The 19026-nt window shown below is 39.5% G+C and overlaps 1 protein-coding gene across 1 annotated transcript in view; it reads right to left on the bottom strand.

Annotated features, from left to right (window-relative positions):
* The window catches only part of LOC105293196 (dynein heavy chain 11, axonemal), a gene marked incomplete at its 5' end in the record, with an annotated part of 146959 nt that overhangs the window by 15640 nt on the left and 112293 nt on the right, over positions 1–19026 (bottom strand). The window contains 4 exons of the mRNA XM_023531528.1: positions 5723–5842; positions 11862–12053; positions 15158–15385; positions 18952–19026. Coding sequence (XP_023387296.1) covers positions 5723–5842; positions 11862–12053; positions 15158–15385; positions 18952–19026 — 615 coding nt within the window. The remainder of the gene's footprint in view (positions 1–5722; positions 5843–11861; positions 12054–15157; positions 15386–18951) is intronic.

Below are 19026 nucleotides of genomic sequence, written 5' to 3'. Positions count from 1 at the left end.
GGGGTTTGTCTCCATAATCATTTACATTATGCCATCTGGTCCCCACACTGTTACCTGCAGACGAAGTGAATATTCACAAATTTTTATTCAGTAATATGTATGGTCATCGAGTATATCCAAACAAGGCTTGGAAGTATAAAAGGTTCATACGATCTAGTTCTTAAGGAACGCTCTAACGGGGACAAAATAAGTGATTTTCTATGCAGTCGTGCCATCTGTGGGTAATAGCAGTTTGTTCTTGACTTCTCGGGCCTACAATCCCACATTTCCTAGATAGCCCGTGCCCTTAGGGATGATGCTCAGCTGCTGTCTGTGAATTCCAAAAGGCATTCTAAATATGAGTCAGCATTTTTATTTTGATTTTGTACTGAGAAGATTTTCAAGTTTAGTCTTTCATGTTGCCAAAAACAGAAATCTTGACCCAATGAATATTAAGAAAAGCAACATCGACTCTCTCAGCACCAATAGCCATTAGCTTGGTTCATTTTAATCATTTATTTGCATTTTCTATCATTTCATATGTAAGTATCAGAATAATCAAAACTTAAATTTCACCTGACGCAGGGCGACCAAAACAAAACTGACACGTTATTAATCTATGATAGATAAATTAGCCAAAATAAAAATACGGGCACAAAATATGAATAATAAAAACAAAAGTTAGAATAAACATAAAACCAAACATTATTTCCTACAAACAGGGACTTGGATCTTCCCTGTGAGTGCTCACGAGATAGTTACAAGAAATTTTAAGAGCCGCAGTTAAATTGTCCTTCGATAACAACATATAAAATAGCTTCAAGCAAAGAAATTAACCAAGAAGTAGAACCACTTAAAAATGTTAAAATACCATCAGGGCTGGACAGTCGTTTGAGTGCATACTCATACAATACTGGTGGGACTGCAAATGGTCCATGCTTTCTGGAGAGACTATGGCAGTCTTTACAAACGCTGAAGAGCGCCTTTTGTATGTTAAGCAATGAGCAAAGCAAAGGAAAACAGCAGACTCAAAGGGAAGGGCTTTAGGTTCACAGCCTTACAGACCTGGTTCAGTTTCCATCCCTGAATGGTTTGGTAGCCTTAAAAAATAACAGTTTATCTGAGTTTCAATCTCTTTGTCAGTAAAATGAAGCTCACACTAGAAAACTAATGAGTGTGACTGTGAGAATGTGATGAGGTATGCGAACAGGTAGGCACATAGGCTTTTATAAATGTTAGTTTTGGTCTTCTTTGTGCCCTAGGAGCAGATATATGGTTATTTCAGTTACATCTCGATTTTCTGGAAAGCAAAAGACAACCAGAAAATGTCCTACTATAAATTCCCGCTATGATGTCAAACAAGTGAAGTCTGAAATGCAAGCCTTGGTTTATGCTGGGACTTGTGTTCTCCTTCAAGAAAATTATAAAAATTTCAGTGTACTCAAGGAGCTCTGTGAACCTGGTTCTGATCCAGGCCTTCTCCCTTCCCACTTAAGGGCTTTTGTGAAATGTTGCTGCTTGCTAATGGGACCAGAGCTGGAAAGCTCTCTCCACAATGGCCGCCCATCTTGCATGTGGGAGAGGGCTGTCTGAAAAGGTTATTATGCCTCAAAGAATCAATAGTTCTAACTAAACATTTCTCCAGAGAAGATACACACATGGCCAATAAATATAGGAAAAGAGGCTCATTAGTCTTTAGCAAATGCAACATGATACCATTTTACGCCCGCCGAGATGGCTAAAATTAAAAAAATATATATGGACAATAAAAGTGTTGGCAAGGATGTGGAGAGACCAGAATCCTCATATATTGCTGCTGGGAATATAAAATGGTGCAGCCACTTTGGAAAAACAGTTTGGCAGTTCCTTAAATGTTAAACATAGAGTTACCATGAGATCCAACAAATTTCCCTCCGAGGTATATATACCCAAGGGAAATGGAAATGTACATCTTCACAAACACTATAGATGAATGTTCATAGCAGCATTATTCATAATAGCCAAAAAGTGGAAACAACCCAAACATCAATCAACTGATGAATGGATAAACAAAATGTAGTGTATCCATATAATAGAATATTATTTGGCCATAAAAAGGAAGTAGATACATGGATGAACCTTGAAAACATTATGCTAAGTGAAAGATATCGAACACAAAAGGCTACATATTGTATGATCCCATTTATATGAAATGTCCAGAATAGACAAATCTATAGAAACAGAAAGCAGGTTAGTGGTTACCTGGGGCTGTGGAGTGGGGGATGCTGAGGAGGAGAGGATGATGAGTGACAGCTAACAGGTAAAGGATTTCTTTTGGGGGTGATGAAAGTGTTCTGAAATGGATGGTGGTGATACCCACAACTGTGCACATACTAAAAACCTTTGGATTATTCCATTTAAATTGGTAAATTTTATGGGATATGAATTATATTTCAAAGCTACTTAAAAAAATAATCTATGGAATTGTGCTCAAGGAGAACGAGTCTCCATATCATGAAAAAAATCATCAAAGATTTGAAATAATCTTTGCAGAAATCAGTGCCAGGCACAATTATTAGAACCTGGGAAAGCCACATCCTGCCACTCTGCTGCCTCTATTTGACTGCTGTCCTTTTTACAGTTTCCTTCCTGGCATTTAATAGAAGACGCGCCTCCTCCACTGCCTCTTCTGATAGTCCTAGTTATGACAAGAAGCTCCCAGTTCACTGAGTCTAAACAAGTGCACTTTCCCTTGGCCTTTGAGTAAAAAATGCCATGGCCCCAAAGTACTGTGAGGGATTTGCAGAAATTACTCGAGGGTAAATTATATTTTGGTGTCTTTAGAGCTGGAAGATACGTTAGTGAATTTCTAGACAATACCTTCATTTTACAAATGAATAAACTGAGGCTGAGGTAGGTCCTGCACAAAGCTGAATGGCTTGTTCATGGCAGAAGCAGAACTCGAGCACCAGTCTCCTGGATTGTCCCGTGCTGTTCTTGGTGTCACCCTGTGCCACCCACTATGTCCAGTACGGATGTGGGTCAGTGTTTTGGTGACCTGTGTCCAATTACAACAAACAAATCTGCACTCCAGCTAATGCAATGTGCTGCAGAGAAAACCTGTGGGCTTTGGAGTCTGTGAGTGCAAATCCTGGCTTTGCTACTTAGCGACTGTGTAACTGGGTTTCTTTTTTGATTACATGGGCTACTAATGCCTACTTTGCAAGATTATAGTGAAAAGAAGAAATAATACACATGAACTATGTAGTACTGACCTCTGGCACACAACAGGTATTTAATAAACGGTTTCCATTTTTCTCGCAGATTAAATAAAATACAGTTGAACATGAAATATAGACTTCAAAAATTGATACTTCATGATAAAAATATCTCCCATTTATTAGGAATTTTGTTCCAACATTGACCAGGATTTGAGCCTGATGACAAACCCATGGGTTGAGCCGCCCTTGTTTTGCAGATGATGAAACTGAGGCTCAGGTTCAGTGATGCGTCTAAAATCACATAGCAATACAAGGAAGAATTGAATGCGAACCATATTTTTGTTTTTTTACTTCAAAGCCCAGCCTCTTGTTACTATCACCAAAATATTTTAACATAGAACAATTTTCAGGTGACCAGATGTCTCATTTCCCCAAAGTAATTTACTATACTGCTTGTCTGGCATTGCCAAATATGCAAATGACCTGAGAGAATAATATCGATAATTCCCTAACTTTGGCCAGAGACCCTCTAAAACACATTGCCATTGGGGAAATCCTTTGAGCGCAAACTTATTCATCCAACAAGAAACTCACCCATCCTCTTCACAGGATGATGTCACCGAAAGCAATCCAGTTCCCTCAATAAGAGCAGTGGAACTCTAAACCTCGTGTTATTAGTGGGGTGCTTTCTGATCATGTTCCAATGCAACCAAAGAGACTAATTTCCAAATAGATTAACCAATGTGAGAAATGTCCTGCAGATGCACAAGTGTTAGACCACATTCCTAACAACAGAAACAGCATGAGCAGGAAAAAACTGCATAAGAACAATGTAACAAGTTTTACAGCCTCTGCCACCGAGTCAGTGAGTGCTTCACCTTCCTTCTGTGAGTTGAACAGGTAGCACAGTCTGTCTGCTGAGCATGCAAGGATGCAAATGAAGCGTTTCCATTCTGAAAACCTCACCAGACCTGCATAGAAGGGCGGGTACTGAAATTTCTAAAGGACTAACACACGCTCCAGGGATGCCCGTCAGCTTCTATCATCTGTATTTATTTTACAATTATTTGAATGGGAGTTCAGACTTGTGAAGGTTAATGGACTGTCTGGTTTGGCAACAGTAATTCGCTCTTTATCCTCAGGCCAGAGCCAGAGGAAACAGCAGCATGAACTTCTCGCTCTGCCCCTGACCTCCACCATCATTTGGAGAAATCAGCCTCTATAAAGGTCGTGCAACAACACTGTTTATCCTTCCCATCTCCATGGTAACCTGCTCCCAGACGTTTTCTGAGGAGCGACTTCCAATTGTGTTAAACTGAAAGTGTCTTTCTGACCTGTGAAATTCTGCTCTTTTAGAACTAAGGAAAGACCAGAAGACTCATAGCCAAAAGAAACAAATAATGGTCACATGGCAAAAAAGTATTTTTTTCCTGCACTGTCTCCAAATTATTTAACATTAGTAAAAGCAATAAAAGAAATCTGTCCCAAATTTTCTGTCTTAGACTTTTCTGTCTAATACACCATGTTTTCTAATACATGAGTATATTACTTCCCAAAATAGACTCAAGGAAAATGATCAAAACTATGCAATGCTTCTGAGATAAAGTCCTCAGAGAAATTATACACAGGAGGTTGTTCAAACTATTTAAAATATGGCACTTCTCTAAACGTAGCTGGTGTTCTATCCAACTAGGAGTAGAGATGACATGGTATAGGGTACCTTAGATTTCCAAGACCTTTATACATGTAATGGCAATGAACCTAGAAACCTTTTCAGAGAGAGAGCATAAGAAAAGTGTGGCCACCACTTTTAGCTACCTTGTTTTGTGGAAAACAAGGACTGAGCACTTCGGCCAGAAAACACAGCCCTGTTCCTGAACCATTTGGGTGTTTTGTCTACACAGACAGAGGGTTGGTCAAATGAGAAATGGGCAAAGCGTGCTTCATTGCTTTAAACTCCAGTAGAGGGGTGCTTGTCCCCTTCCTCAGAGAAAGGAGAACTGGGTTCTCAAATTACCACATTTTTCTTGGGCACATAGTTAGAGTCAGTGATCAACTTTTAGACTACTCCATGGCTTCTGTGACAGGGAAAAACTATAGATTTCACTAATTTCAGAGTCCTCAAATTGAAGTCAATACATCTATCTTCCAGCTAGAGCTCTTGCCCATGATAATTGAGAGACCGGGGTCAAATCACTGTACCTCAGTCTCTTCGTCACAAAATGGGTAACAGTGTCAGTCCTGCATACCTCACACCGTTATTCCAAAGATTCAGGGAGTCAGCGCTTCACCTGGGCACACTCCAACAGGCATGGAAGTCATCTGGGCTGTCTTGTTAAAATGCAGCTTCCGATTCTTTAGGTCTGGGACAGGGCCCAAGACTCTATATTTCTAACAAATTTCCAAACTCCCTTGAAGGTGAGATAGAATACACTCACGAAAAGCCGAGGATCCTCAATAACATTTAAGAATTATTTACATAATTAAATAAAATTCTTAACCAAAATTTTCTCCTCAGTGAAATGAATTTAACAATGTCTTACCAGAGATGGCTTCATGAATTCTTCCAGATACACCCGACACAGTTTGCGATCCCAGTCATCGGTGATGTGGCCCCCATACATGATCTCACCAAAGAGATAACGGAGGTCTTCCCATGGGACCTGGGGGAAATCAAGCAAATGTTCTCAATGGGGGGCAGGCACACGCCTCTCTGCAAGCCGTGGTAATACAATGTTCCCTCAAACACTCACCAACAGGAGCATTTAAAAGAGGTTCAGGTTCTACGGCTCTGGGCTTAGAGCACTAGTCTTGTAAAAGAGGTTCAGACATTGTTTAGGCTTCTGCATAGAATTTCTTGAGAGAATAATTTTCAGTGTGTTTTAATACATTCAGTGAAAATTCACTAACACTGAGCTTTTTATGCAGAATTTAAAGCAAACTGAATTATTCATAGAATGGGTTACACAGGGAAAGTTTACACAATCAAAATCTCATCCAAAAATCACAAGAGGTTATTGATTCACAGGGCCTTTGACGTATGACATGTTTTTATGGTCTGATTTGCATCAGGTTTTAAGATCTGATTCAGGAAAAGAAAACCAATACAATTTGAATTGGGGGTATATTTAGAACTCCGTCACCTTCCAAAACTTCAGGCAAACAAATTCCCTGGCCACAGAGTGATTCGAGGGCTCAGTTTATAGCATGACTGGTCTACCTAACTGGTTAAGGGTTGTAGTTAATGACTGTACAATGTTTTAGTCAAGAAATCACTGTATCTCCTCTTTATTTGGCTTAGCAGGGTTTGAAGTCTCTCTTTACTACCCTTTAGCTTCCTCTGAGTTTGCAAAACATGCCAGTTTGTGATGAAGCCTTTCTAGACAGGAACCTTTATACCCTTGGGGGCAATATATTGTGTCCCAACAGTTCAAGTAAAAACTTAATTATAGCCTTCATTTGTTGCATGATGTGACAGAACAAGTAAAATTGCTTCAACTAGTACAATGTACTTGCTACAAGTTTATTTGAATCTGAATAAATGAATCTCAAATATGTGTTTCTTTTAAGCTGGTTTGATGTGAATGAAAAATAAAAGAGGAGTGACTAACCTGCACCATGCTCTCTCAACCTCCCCATGGACTACCTTCCATGTAGCTGAAATGGATTGGAAACAGACTTCCTAATTTTATTTCCCTTTCTGATTACATTTAATTAATGCCTGCTATCCATCTTACCATGTGATATGTATCTCTCTCAAGATTTTAATCAACTAGGGGTCTATCTTTCTCAATAACGGATTCTCTTTCCTCAAATCCTGATCTCTATTTTTTATAGATACCTTCTTGGAAAGGGCATGTCGTACAACCAAACTATGTGCACATATTAACTCTCCAGTCCTCATAACTTGCTTTGTGATGTGCAGCAAATGACTCAGGTCAAGACATTTGAGAGACAAGCAAGTGTGTTAAAAGCCTAAGGCTGTGATGATCTGGAACACTACTGGGAGAAACAGCAGGACACAGCATAATTCAATGGCCACTTGGTGTTGCCAAGTCTCAGGATGTGAGAGCTGGAGAGAAACACATATGTCAACTCCTCTATTTCTCTTCTTTATTTCTACCTCAGTCATGTATAAGATTCAGCTGAAATAAGATAGTACTGGTCAGTTTCATGGGACAGTTATGAAGAACTTGAATAAAAGTATTAAGTGATCAATTTTGTTTTCTACCCAGAACTATTACAATAATCAATTTTACATACAACATTGAAAACAAAATGTGTGAAGATCAACAGAAAATATTATTAGAAAGGTCATAATATGCTCAAAGCATGCAGACTTTTTAATTTCATTATGCAGACTTACTTTTTAATTTCACTGACTTAAAAGATAGATCTGGAATACTGATCAACACATTAAAGCTATTTATTTTTGATACTGCTTATTCAAAAAATGTTATATACTAACTGTATACATTCTGATAGCAGTCAAATTGCCTTTCAAGCTTGAGGAAACTTTGATAACAAAAGTTGTAACAGTTGGGGCTTCTGGTCAAGATAGTGGAAATGCTGTGCTTGCTTCCTCTCATGACCACAACAAAAAATTACAACTAACCTACAGAACAGCCATCATTGAGAATCACCTGAAATCTAGCTGAACAAAAGTCTTATAACTAAGGACATACAGAAGAAGCCATATTGAGACTGGTAGGAGGGGTGGAGACGTGAAATGGGCTTGTTTCACACCCACGTGTGGCAGTTAAAAATCAGGAGGGATACTTGGCTGCAGAAATCCCCCTTGAGGATCAAGGAGTTCCAACCCCACACTGGTCTCCCCTATTCAGGGTTCCAGTGATGGAGAGAGAAGTCCCCATAACTTCTGGCTGTGAAAACCAGTGGAGATTGTGGCTAAATGAGGCTGAGCACAACTGGAGTCCCAGGAGCTCCTCTTAAAGGGCCAGCGCAAGGACTTACTCACTTGCTGTGAGCTCCAGCACTGGGGCAGCATCTTGAAAGGCGCCAGGGACATACTGGGAAGAACTGAATTGTCTGGCTTCAGGATGAGGGCTGGAGGGGCACATTTCTCCCAGACAGAAGTGCTGGCAAAGGGCATTGTTCCTTTGTTGAGCCCTCACCTCACCCAGTCTGCATGCGCCATATCTGAGTATCCATCGACCTGGCCAACACTGCTCCACCCACGTGATTCTCTGAAACTGTGCCCACCCAACCTACAGGCTCGCCCAAGCTGCTTCCAGTGGCTTTCCATACAAATGGCCTGTCCTCATGTTGCCAACTTTTCTAAAATCTCTTGAAAGTTCGCAAACCCCACACAAGTAGCATCTGGCCTCAGCATGCCCCATACTTCTTGCTAAGCAGTCCCCAGCCTGGCACTAGCAGCAGCAGGCCTCAGTTCGCAGATTAGCTTTTCCCAGCTACCTCCAAGCCCAGCACAAGTGGCAACCATCTGCAGATCATTTTGTAGCTAATACCAAGTGGCCCAGGGAAGGACAGGCATTGTCTGACCTTGGCCTGCAACAGTGGCCTCCCCAACCCCTAAAAGGCCCCAGAACCAACACACCTGGTGGACAGCTTTGGACCACACAAGAGTACACTCCAACCACCTCCACAAATGACACACCCAAAGGGCATAATAGGCAGGCACCAGAACCCTGCTAAAGCAAATCCTGCCCCATAGGGTCAGCCCCTGTACAATAGCTCCTCCAGTGTACTCACCCCTAGTCCTCACAATCAATCAGCCTGAGGGTCAATCCCTCCCACTGACATGCCAATAGCAATCAAGGCTCAACTACAACAGCAGGGCACACATAACCCACACGGAGACAAACCTGGAGCACCTGGCTCCAGGTGACCAGGGAGATAGTGCCACTGGGCCCCATAAGACATCTACTACGAAGGCCACTATGTCAAGAATAGGAGCTATAGAAGCTTTACCTAATACATAGAAACAAATACAGGGAAGTAGAAAAAATGAGGAGACAAAGAAACATGTCCTAAATGAATGAACAGAACAAAACTCAAAAAAAAAAAAAAAAAAGGAACTAAGCAAAATGGAGACAAGCAATCTACCAGATGCAAAGTTCAAAACACTGGTTATAAGGGTGCTTAATGATCTCACTGAGAACTTCAACAAAGAGATAGGAAACAAAAATGGAGATAGAAAACATGAAAAAGAACCAATCAGAAGTAAAGAATGCAATAACTGAAATGAAAACATACAGTAGAAGTATCAACAGTTGATTCAACGAAGCAGAGGATTGAAGGATTGAGTGATTTAGAAGATAAGGTAGTAGAAAACAATTGGAACAGTAACAAGTAACAAGAAAATGAAGATACTTAAGGGATCTCTGGGACAACATCAAGCATATCAACATTTGCACCATAGGGTTACCAGAAGGAGAAGAGAGCAAGAAATTGAAAACCTATTTCGAGAAATGATGATGAAAAACTTCCCTAACTTGGTGAAGGAAATAGACGTACAAGCTCAAGAAGCACAGAGTCCCAAATAAGGTGAGGTCAAAGAGGCCCACATTAAGAAATGTCATAATTAAAATGCCGAAGGTTAAAGACAAAGAGGAATCTTAAAAGTAGCATGAGAAATACAGTTAGTTACCTACAAGGGAGCTCCCATAAGACCATCAGCTGATTTCTCAACAGAAACTTTGCAGGCCAGAAGGGATTGGCATGAAATATTCAAAGTGATGAAAAGTAAAGACCTACAACCAAGATTACTCTACCCAGCAAAGATAGCATTTAGAATCAAAGGCAAGATAAAGAGCTTCCCAGACAAGACAAAGCTAAAGGAGTTCATCACCACCAAACAAGTATTACGAGAAATGTTAAAGGGAGTTTTTTAAGAAGAAGGAAAAAAAAAGATAAAAATATGAATAAAATGGCAATAACTGCATACCTATCAACAATTACTTTAAATGTAAATGGAGTAAATGTTCCACAATCAAAAGACATAGAGTAGCTAAATGGATAAGAAAACAAGACCTCTATGTAAGCTGTCTAAAGAGACTTGCTTTAGGCTGAGACACACACAGACTGAAAGTAAAAGGATGTAAAAATATATTTCATAAAAATGGAAAAGAAAAAAAAGTTGGGGTAGCAATATTTACACCAGACAAGATAGACTTAAAAACAAAGGCTGTAACAAGAGACAGTAATTCCACTTCTGGAAATTTCTCCAAAGAAATCCAAAGCACAAATTGAAAAAGACATATTCATCCCTACGTTCCCTGCAGCATTATTTACAATAGCCAAGAAATGGAATCAACTTGAGTGTCTATAAATAGACAGATGGATAAAGAAGTGGTACATATATACAATAGAATATTACTCAGCCATGAAAAAGAATGAAACCTTGCCATCTGCAACAACATGGATGGACCCAGAAGGTATTATGTTTGGTGAAATAAGTCAGAGAAAGAAGAATACCGTATGATTTCACTTATATGAGGAATCTAAAAAACAAAAGAATTGAACAAACAAAACAGAAGTAAGCTCACAGATACAGAGAACATTTTGAGAGTTACCATATATGAAGGGGGTTGGGATGGATGGGTGAGAAAAGGGAAGGGATTAAGAAGTACGAATTTTTAGTTACAAAAATAGTCATGGGGATGTTAAGCATAGGGAATATAGTCAAAAATACTGTATTAACTATGTATGGGGTCAGATTTATTGGTGTGATCACTTCATAAATTATATAAATGTCTAAGTACTATGTTATATACCTATAACTGATAAAATATTTTATGTCAACTGTAATTGAAAAATAAAAAATTATTAAAACAAAAAAATTGTAACAATGGTTGCCAAAGGAACATAAAACAGCTACTTATCCATATAAACGTGGATGAGTTGTTTTAAAGGCCCTTTGTAGAAAGTATGGCCTAGAGCACAACACCTGGTTGGTTTGGGAAAATATCTCTCAAATTTAACTTAATGGAAAAAGTTTCCCTTATGAGGACTAAGCCAGAAAATCATTATGAAAGGTTCCTTTTAAAAATCCAATCATTGGGTTTATAAGCGTTTACACAAATGTTCTTGATGAAGCATTTCCATTCCCATCTGTAAAATACATTTTATCTACGAAATAAAATCATTCATCTACCTTTAACTTCAAATCAAGGGGAACATTACTGAGAAAGTCACAACAAGGTGGCATCCTTAATACATAATAATGACATATGCAGGAAATGCACCATTATTTATACTTGTGACGCGCTGTAAATTGCTTCCATCATCAGGACTAATTGTAGTGATTATTAATGCAGTGTTATGAACTGTCAGAATTGCTGTATGTAATTACATTTGTGCAAATGCTTCATTACCTGCCTAATGAATCTGGCATATATGCACATGTAAACCACTGTTTTTGTTAACATAATGAAGGACATTTTTTTTTTTTTTTTTTGCACTAAGCTGCTGATGTAGAACTGGTTTGACCTATCTTACGAAGTTTGAGCATCCACTGCTAGAAAACCTTTGATCTGGCTTATTTTCACACTTGGCAGAAGATGCATATTGGGCTCTATCAAAATGGACCATTTCAATAAGGGCTTCAAAAGAGAAATTATGGTCCATTTTGATAGAGCCCAAAGATTGGCAGATGCAGTACGCTCCTCGGGAAGAGGTTATCTGACCACTGGCACTTACATTAGGGTTTGCCTCTAAGTAGTTGCAGAGGACATTGGCACAAATGGTGAGGTCTCCAGGACTGAAAGGATAGCTGCGGCTCCAGCCCTGGGGGCCAAACCTCAGTCTCCCAGCAACACAGGCATGGAAGTAGCACAGAGCAAAGAGGATGCTTTTAAACTCCTGCTCCTTGGAGCAAACTTCAAGTGTATCCTGGGAGAAAAGAGAAGCATTTGATTATCCATCTGCATGGTTTTCAAAGTCAAAGGTCAAAGTCTTAAGTAATCTGGTAAAAGACTCTGAGGGAGATCTAAGACAGAGGTATAACACACATTTTCGGCGGAGCTGCCTGTCCTATGAGAGCATAACAGGAGACTGGTTAGCATTTTCCATTCTACTGACTTAAGAGAAATGCTTTAATTTTATTTTAGTTATTCTTCTGCATCCTTCTAAGTTCACTAGAAAAGGAGACAATACCTTTTGTCCAGTACTAATACTGTGTGACATCATTTCCCCTTATAAAATTTTCCTTGTAAAATCTGATGACAAAAGGACATCATCTTAGTTTCATTACTGTAGTGGAATATTAGTTGAGTCCAGTCCTCCATTGCCCCTGGTTTCATAGTAATACAGATTATCTTGTCACATGGCTATTTTCCAGCCACCCTTGAAGTCAGATGTGCCATATAATCAAGTTTTTGCCAACAGAATTTGAGCAAATGTGTCTAACTTTGTCATATACTCAAAAGGAAATTGCTTGTCCTGCTTGTAACTCTTTCCCCTTTTCTGTGGGCTAGAAATGATGACAATTGGACAGCCATGGAAACCACAGTTAGGTATGGTAGAGCCACCCATCGGCTTGGATGTGTGGCTGATCTCACGGAACAGAGCTGCTAATTACGTGTGAGAGAAATTACCGTGTTTGAATCGCTATAATTTTGTGTTGACCCTTAACTAATACAATCACCTCAACAAATGGTTTCCTCCCAATAAACTAGAAGTAAAATTCATTCTTGGGATGACAGAATGGCATATGGAAGTCTGGAAAATATATAACCTATAGACTAGATCTATAAGACATTTTTGAAAACGCAGAGGAAAAGTTGAGTCCTGGTATGCTATATTAATATGGTTATGGTCCCAACAGCCATAAAATTAAAAGGTAGAAAAAAGCCAACCGGTCTATGGCTTAAAGACAGACTTTACCCATCTTCAGATTTGGCAGTTCTGTGAGGCAAACAAGGAAAGGTCAAGGACTACTCCTTCAGCTGCGGTTGGGCAGCAGAAGCAGCTAAGGCCAAATCTGCACCTTCCAGCCTTGTCCTTTAAAATGGTCAAAGTACAGACAGTCTACATTTAAAACGGATGTGACAACTTGGGCCATTTACAAAGTATATTTAGCATCTTTGGGATGAGAGTTCAGATCTGGTATCCCGGGGGACTTCTGATAAAAGTTTAAACCAAGATTAGATTTGTTCTCTTGGTCCAGGACCAGAACTTTTTAGTTTCTTTCTGTATCACTTTCATCAGAATCCAGGGCTACCACCAAAGATAGTTCTAGAATTGGCCAGGCCACATATAATACAGACCCAAGTAAATCACTAGGCCATTTCTAGGTAGTGGATGGGGTTTGAAAATACATAATCATTAAAAATAACCGTTTTATAACTAAACATCAAATAAAAGGCACGTTTGTGAAGGAAGAAAAGAGAAACCATGTAAGTGAAATTAATCTTGAAGGATATAAAAATATATTACTTTTAAATGTAAGAATGTTCTAGGAGACCAAATAGAAGTATCAAAATTTTACTTAGGAATTATGATCTAACAAGTCAACTAGCACCTCCCTAAATTATAGATAATCCATTAAAAAAACTGAAGGTACTACAATACTAAGTACATTGAGTCCATCTATACTTCATATAGCATGTAGTTTTAGCCTCAGTCCTAAAAAAAAAAATCACAAGTTGATGCCCATTTTTTAATGTGCATTTCCCTGGAGAGAGTGTCCAAAGTTTTATCAGATTATCGAAGGGGTCCTTACCAAAAAAAAAAAAAAAAAAAAAGAAAAGAAAAGAAAAAGAAAAGCTGAAGGACAATTGAGCTGAATCATATTTGTTCATAAAATGCTTACTTTTCATGAATAGAGATAATTGTTTTAGGGAGTTAGGTAAATCCTACTTAAATATAACCAACTTTTTTGTACTCACTTTGAGAAAGTGCTTGAGAATGCCATAAATGGCCAAAAATTATAAATTGAAGAATAATTACAAATACAAATACATGCCTGCTGTAGTTCACAAAAAAGCATACTGCGAATCAATTCAATCAGATTATTTTAGTGCCTTCTGTTTACATAGTCTACTGTGTTTATATAGGCTACAAATTACTCAATTATTTAATTAACTATATTCTTCAAAACTATATTCTTAGGTAGCCAATTATTATTATAATTCCTTCGTAAGATTGGTTGGGTATTGACCCAGAAGGTACTAGAGAAAAAGCGTATTGGCATGTTTCACAGAGAATGACAACATTTCTAGCAACAGGCTGAATATTTATCACCAAATCATATGTATTTCCTCTTTAGGGCTCATTCTACCTCCCTTGATAAGATTTCTGTTTACCAAGGACTTCTAAGAAAACAGAGGAAGGAATGGAAACTCAGAGAAATAGCAATGAAGGAAACTGCAAGACTTGATTATAATGCACATAGATTTGATGATGTGGACAAGGAGACTCACGGTAATGGAGGTACCATTGGTTTATGTATATATTAATATACTTCCATTTTATTTTGGAAGGAAATGAAAATATAAATAAGAAGGCAGTATGGATACAATCTGAAAAGGAGGGTTTTACATATACTCATATCAAAACCAGATCTAAAATTATACCAAAATTCTTCCTATGTCATTATTTTTGTCATCATCCTCAAGAATATCATCGAGAATAACAACGGTTTTTCCTCTTTCTGTAGTGAGATACTAGTCTGCCACATTGACTTCTATGAGCAGGTTCCTCAAAGTTCATTCTCCCTAAATATGTGGCTGAAGTTTTACAGTGAAACAAATATGTTTTCTGTTCCTTGGAATAGGGAATGGCAGGGGCAATCTTTTCAAGACACACACACACATACACACACACACACACACACACACACACACACACGCACACCCCTCACCTATCTACTTACCTACCTCTCGAGATCACTTTGTCCTTCTGCATAAGATGCATGAGCAGATGATGGATGGCTCCATAGTCTTGTGAGAAGACCTTGACTTTATTGTCAGACCAGGCTTCTTTTGCTTTCTTACCTGATCAAAGTTATAGAGAGCAGCATGTAAATTGGCCAGCATTCCAGTGGGGGGTTCATTCGTGATCTTGATGGAATTTTCCAGGAGTCCTTGCGGGATGATATGTTCACTTGGTGTTGGTGCGGTCTCGGCACTCATGAAAACCCTGTAATCTCTGTGGCTTCCTTGGCTGAATCTTTCAAGGAGTTTCTCCAAGGTTCCTAGCCACTTGGCTACCAAATGGACATTCTGAAAGATAATAAGGCTTATAATTTTCTGTGAAACTTAAATGATAGGATTACAACATTTTCCTACACATCAATATCTTGAAAACAGAGACTATGATTTAAAGTTTCCCCTATTATTATGTTAGGGAAACAAAACAAAATAGAATTAAACACTGAACACGTTAACTGCTCCAAATCACCACAGGCAGTCTTTGTAAATCAAAATCTCCTTCCAAAACACTTACCTATTTCCAATACCCTGAGATGGAGTTGCCCGACACTTTTCTTTGTTATAGTTCAAACTCAATTACTGAGACTCATGTGGGTTAGTTTAATCAAGTATAAAAATTAAAGGTCAGAAATGTACCAGATTACCCACTTCATTGTTTCTGATGAAAACCTCTACTCAAACTCTTACTAATTAGAATATGGGCTCAAAAGAATGTGAGGGATGAAAAGTTAGCTAAAAAAGAAAGCAATCAATCTTTGTTAAGATGTTCTGTGTATTCCCACCATGTTATTTTTCTTAAACCCAAGAGCTGTCAGAAATCACACAAAAAAACAAATGTCACCACTATCACTCTTCGATTTTCAGTTTTACGATTCACAAATTTGCTCCTCCAATACTAAACACCCAGAGAGTGCAGCTTGGTAGTTGGTGCTGGGAGAGAAGTACAAAAGGCCATACCTCACATACTCCTTGGCTTTGGAGAAGTCCTTGGTAAAGTGATTGAAACATCACTCCCAGGGCTATGTCTTTATTTCCAACAAAGAAAAACATTTACGATTACAACAGCTACAAAAATACTGAGAAGGGAGTCAAACAGACCTATGCCAATTCAGTTGTTCGCAACATTAGGCTTTTTTTACCATTGGCAAATACTGAACACTGGTGGATGTCATGGACTGAATTGTGTCCCCCAAAACTGTATTAAAGTTCTAACCCACGGTACCTCAGAATGTGCCTGTCTTTGGAACAGGATCTTTAAAGAGGTAAATAAGGCTAAATACAGTCATTAGAGTGGGCCTTAATCCGACTGGTGTCCTTATAAGAAGAGATTAGGACACAGACACACACATACATGCACGCATGCACACGGAAGACCACGTGAAGACACACAGAGAGAAAACAATCATCTAGAAGTCAAAGAGAGACACCTCAGAAGAAACCAACTCTGACGCCTTGATCTCAGACTTCTAGCCCCCAGAACTATAAGAAATTAAATTCTGTTGATTAAGCCACCCAATCTGTGATACTTTGGTATAGCAACCCTAACAAATTTATGCAGTAGGTAAGGACTCTAAGTTTTCCCCTCTATATATCTGCTACAAGATTATAATGAGGGAACGTCTCGCACCTAATTGTGCCACTCATAAGAGCAAGCAGAAACAAACAAAAATAACCAAACCTGTTTTGCATGCTCAACTATGTCCTAATTCTCCCTTCTGGCCTACAACAATATTTCACTTGAACAATTTACTTGAAACAAATGTGAACGTATTCTAGGCAGAGACTTTGGAGTCAGAGGACAGAAAATTCTGAGTGAGCCATTCCTGAACACAGGCACATTTTGGATCCAGCCTTGGAGCCACTCTTGAGGATACTGGCTGTGGGACCGGCTCGATTCTCCTGCCTATTTGTCCAAGGGCAGCGAGGCCTGTGCAACATTTTTAGCCAATCTACATATTTGAAAACCACCCATTTTGCCCATGAAAAATGATTTTTAAAATCCATGATGTTAATTCACAAGCCATCTGGTATGGATCTGAGATAAAGGTAGCTGCCAGACTGCCCCCTTTCTAATAGTTCTCTCTGGAGTGTGGGCTTTTGGTAAAATGCTAGCTAAACATCCCTAGAGAGGCTGTATCTGATCATAGTAATTGACCATCGTAGAGTTTGGTTCAGAATTTATTAACATGTACGCACATATCACAGGCCTACCTTGATATAATTTAATAGAAATCACAAACAACATAACAAGTTCCCATTAAGCTGGTTTCTTTCTTCAAAGTTTTGCTTCTCTTTTAACTTTCTCTCAAAGGGCTACTAGAAACTTCCAGGAGCTGGGACAGCCAAAAGCCTGGGACAGTCTCTTCTCCCCATTCTTCGTGTGGGTGGATGGAGGTGAGTGGAGAGGAACAGACAAACAGTTACATTCTAAGCTACTAGCTGACTAAGAACAGAAATCCAAGATCTAGAATAGATAGCCAAATGCGCATCCTTCACAAAATTAGATCTTTCGAGATTTTTTTAAATGGTGGAACTTACAACTTGCATTTTTCTTGGCAAGTGGTAGCTTAGCATAGATATAAAAATAACAGAAACATTTTCTTTTGAATACTATGTTCTTTTGAGGATAACTATACCCCTCCTAGGTTCTCGCCAGTCTGAGTCGCTGGACGCGTGAGAACGCTCGAAGAACGCTTTCTTTTGTGGGAAGATTTCAGCATCTACTCAACTGAGCAACAACTGCTGTCTCTGAAAAAAAACAAACCACCACTGATACCCACCTAATTCTGTGAGCCTCAGAAAAGGACGTGCCATCCCACATCCCCTTCCAGAGGTCTCTATTAAGATCTAATATGAGCAGAAGGTAATTACTCTCCCAGAAGGTTATGTTCTGCTTGGACTATGGGCAGCTTCCTCATGAATCCAATTTTATTTCTAGCAGAAATGCAAAATGCATCAATCCTGGATACTAAGGGAGGCCAATGTCATATCTTTGCATGAGTGTGGCAGCAGGGACTAGTGGAAAGAATGTCACTTGCTGCCAAACAGACCTGGACTCAATATCACTTCCTCTGCCACTTTCCAGCTCTTGGCCTTGAGGCTCTCCACACCACTGTGAGGCTCGCCTGACTTATCTTTGTAATGGGGATGACTATATCTAACCTGAACCTTTGGGCTCACTGTGCTGTGAATCAAATGGCCATTGCCAGACCTGCTGAGACAGCTGGCATGCCTTCCGGTAGTAGGAGTCAGTCAGTGTGACTCCTAGGTGCCCCCTAAGGCTGGGCTGGGCTCCACTGGTTCCTGGGCTCTTCCTAGAATCCCTAGCCACAGGAGCCACCGGAGGCCACTGGGTTATAGAATCAGAGACCCAGATAATGCTAGCCTGAAAAGGGATGAAGGGGTTGTTTAATCTCCTTAATTTACAAACAAAGGAAATGTTACACAGCTAGTTAGAGGCAGAGTTAGAGTTGTAGGACGTAGTATAAAAAAACCACTCTGTGACCTTGAAGGACTGATGCAAATGAGAGAGATTAAGACAGCAGTGCTGGCCATTTACACAAGCCTGTTTGTCTTCAAGCACTACTGGAGTGTTCCAGATATCTCTTAAGTCAGGAGAGTGATGGGGTTCTCTGTAATATTGTTAATTTTAAATCACAATGACTAGGAAATCCCTCAAAAGTTGATAGCCATCTTTGTCAGCAGAGCCCCTTATCACCTTAGGCAGTGTCATTCTTGCTGAGAGAACCCGCAGGACTCCCCAAATCACCAGGCGTTGTGTGAAAGGCTCATTCCTGTTACGCCGGGCAGCCCCTTGTGTTCCTTCCCAGCGTTTTCCATGAAAACGTAACACTCACTTGGAGTAGGACCCAGTGCCCTCCTTTGGAAGCGTTCTCCAGTGCCATTTCTGCCACCGTCTCCTGACCTTGTCC

This window comes from Pteropus vampyrus, unplaced genomic scaffold (genome assembly GCF_000151845.1).
Source record: "Pteropus vampyrus isolate Shadow unplaced genomic scaffold, Pvam_2.0 Scaffold69, whole genome shotgun sequence".
Taxonomy (NCBI): Eukaryota; Metazoa; Chordata; class Mammalia; order Chiroptera; family Pteropodidae; genus Pteropus; species Pteropus vampyrus.
The sequence above is the reverse complement of the archived record's forward strand: the minus strand, read 5'-3'. Positions and strand labels throughout refer to the sequence as shown.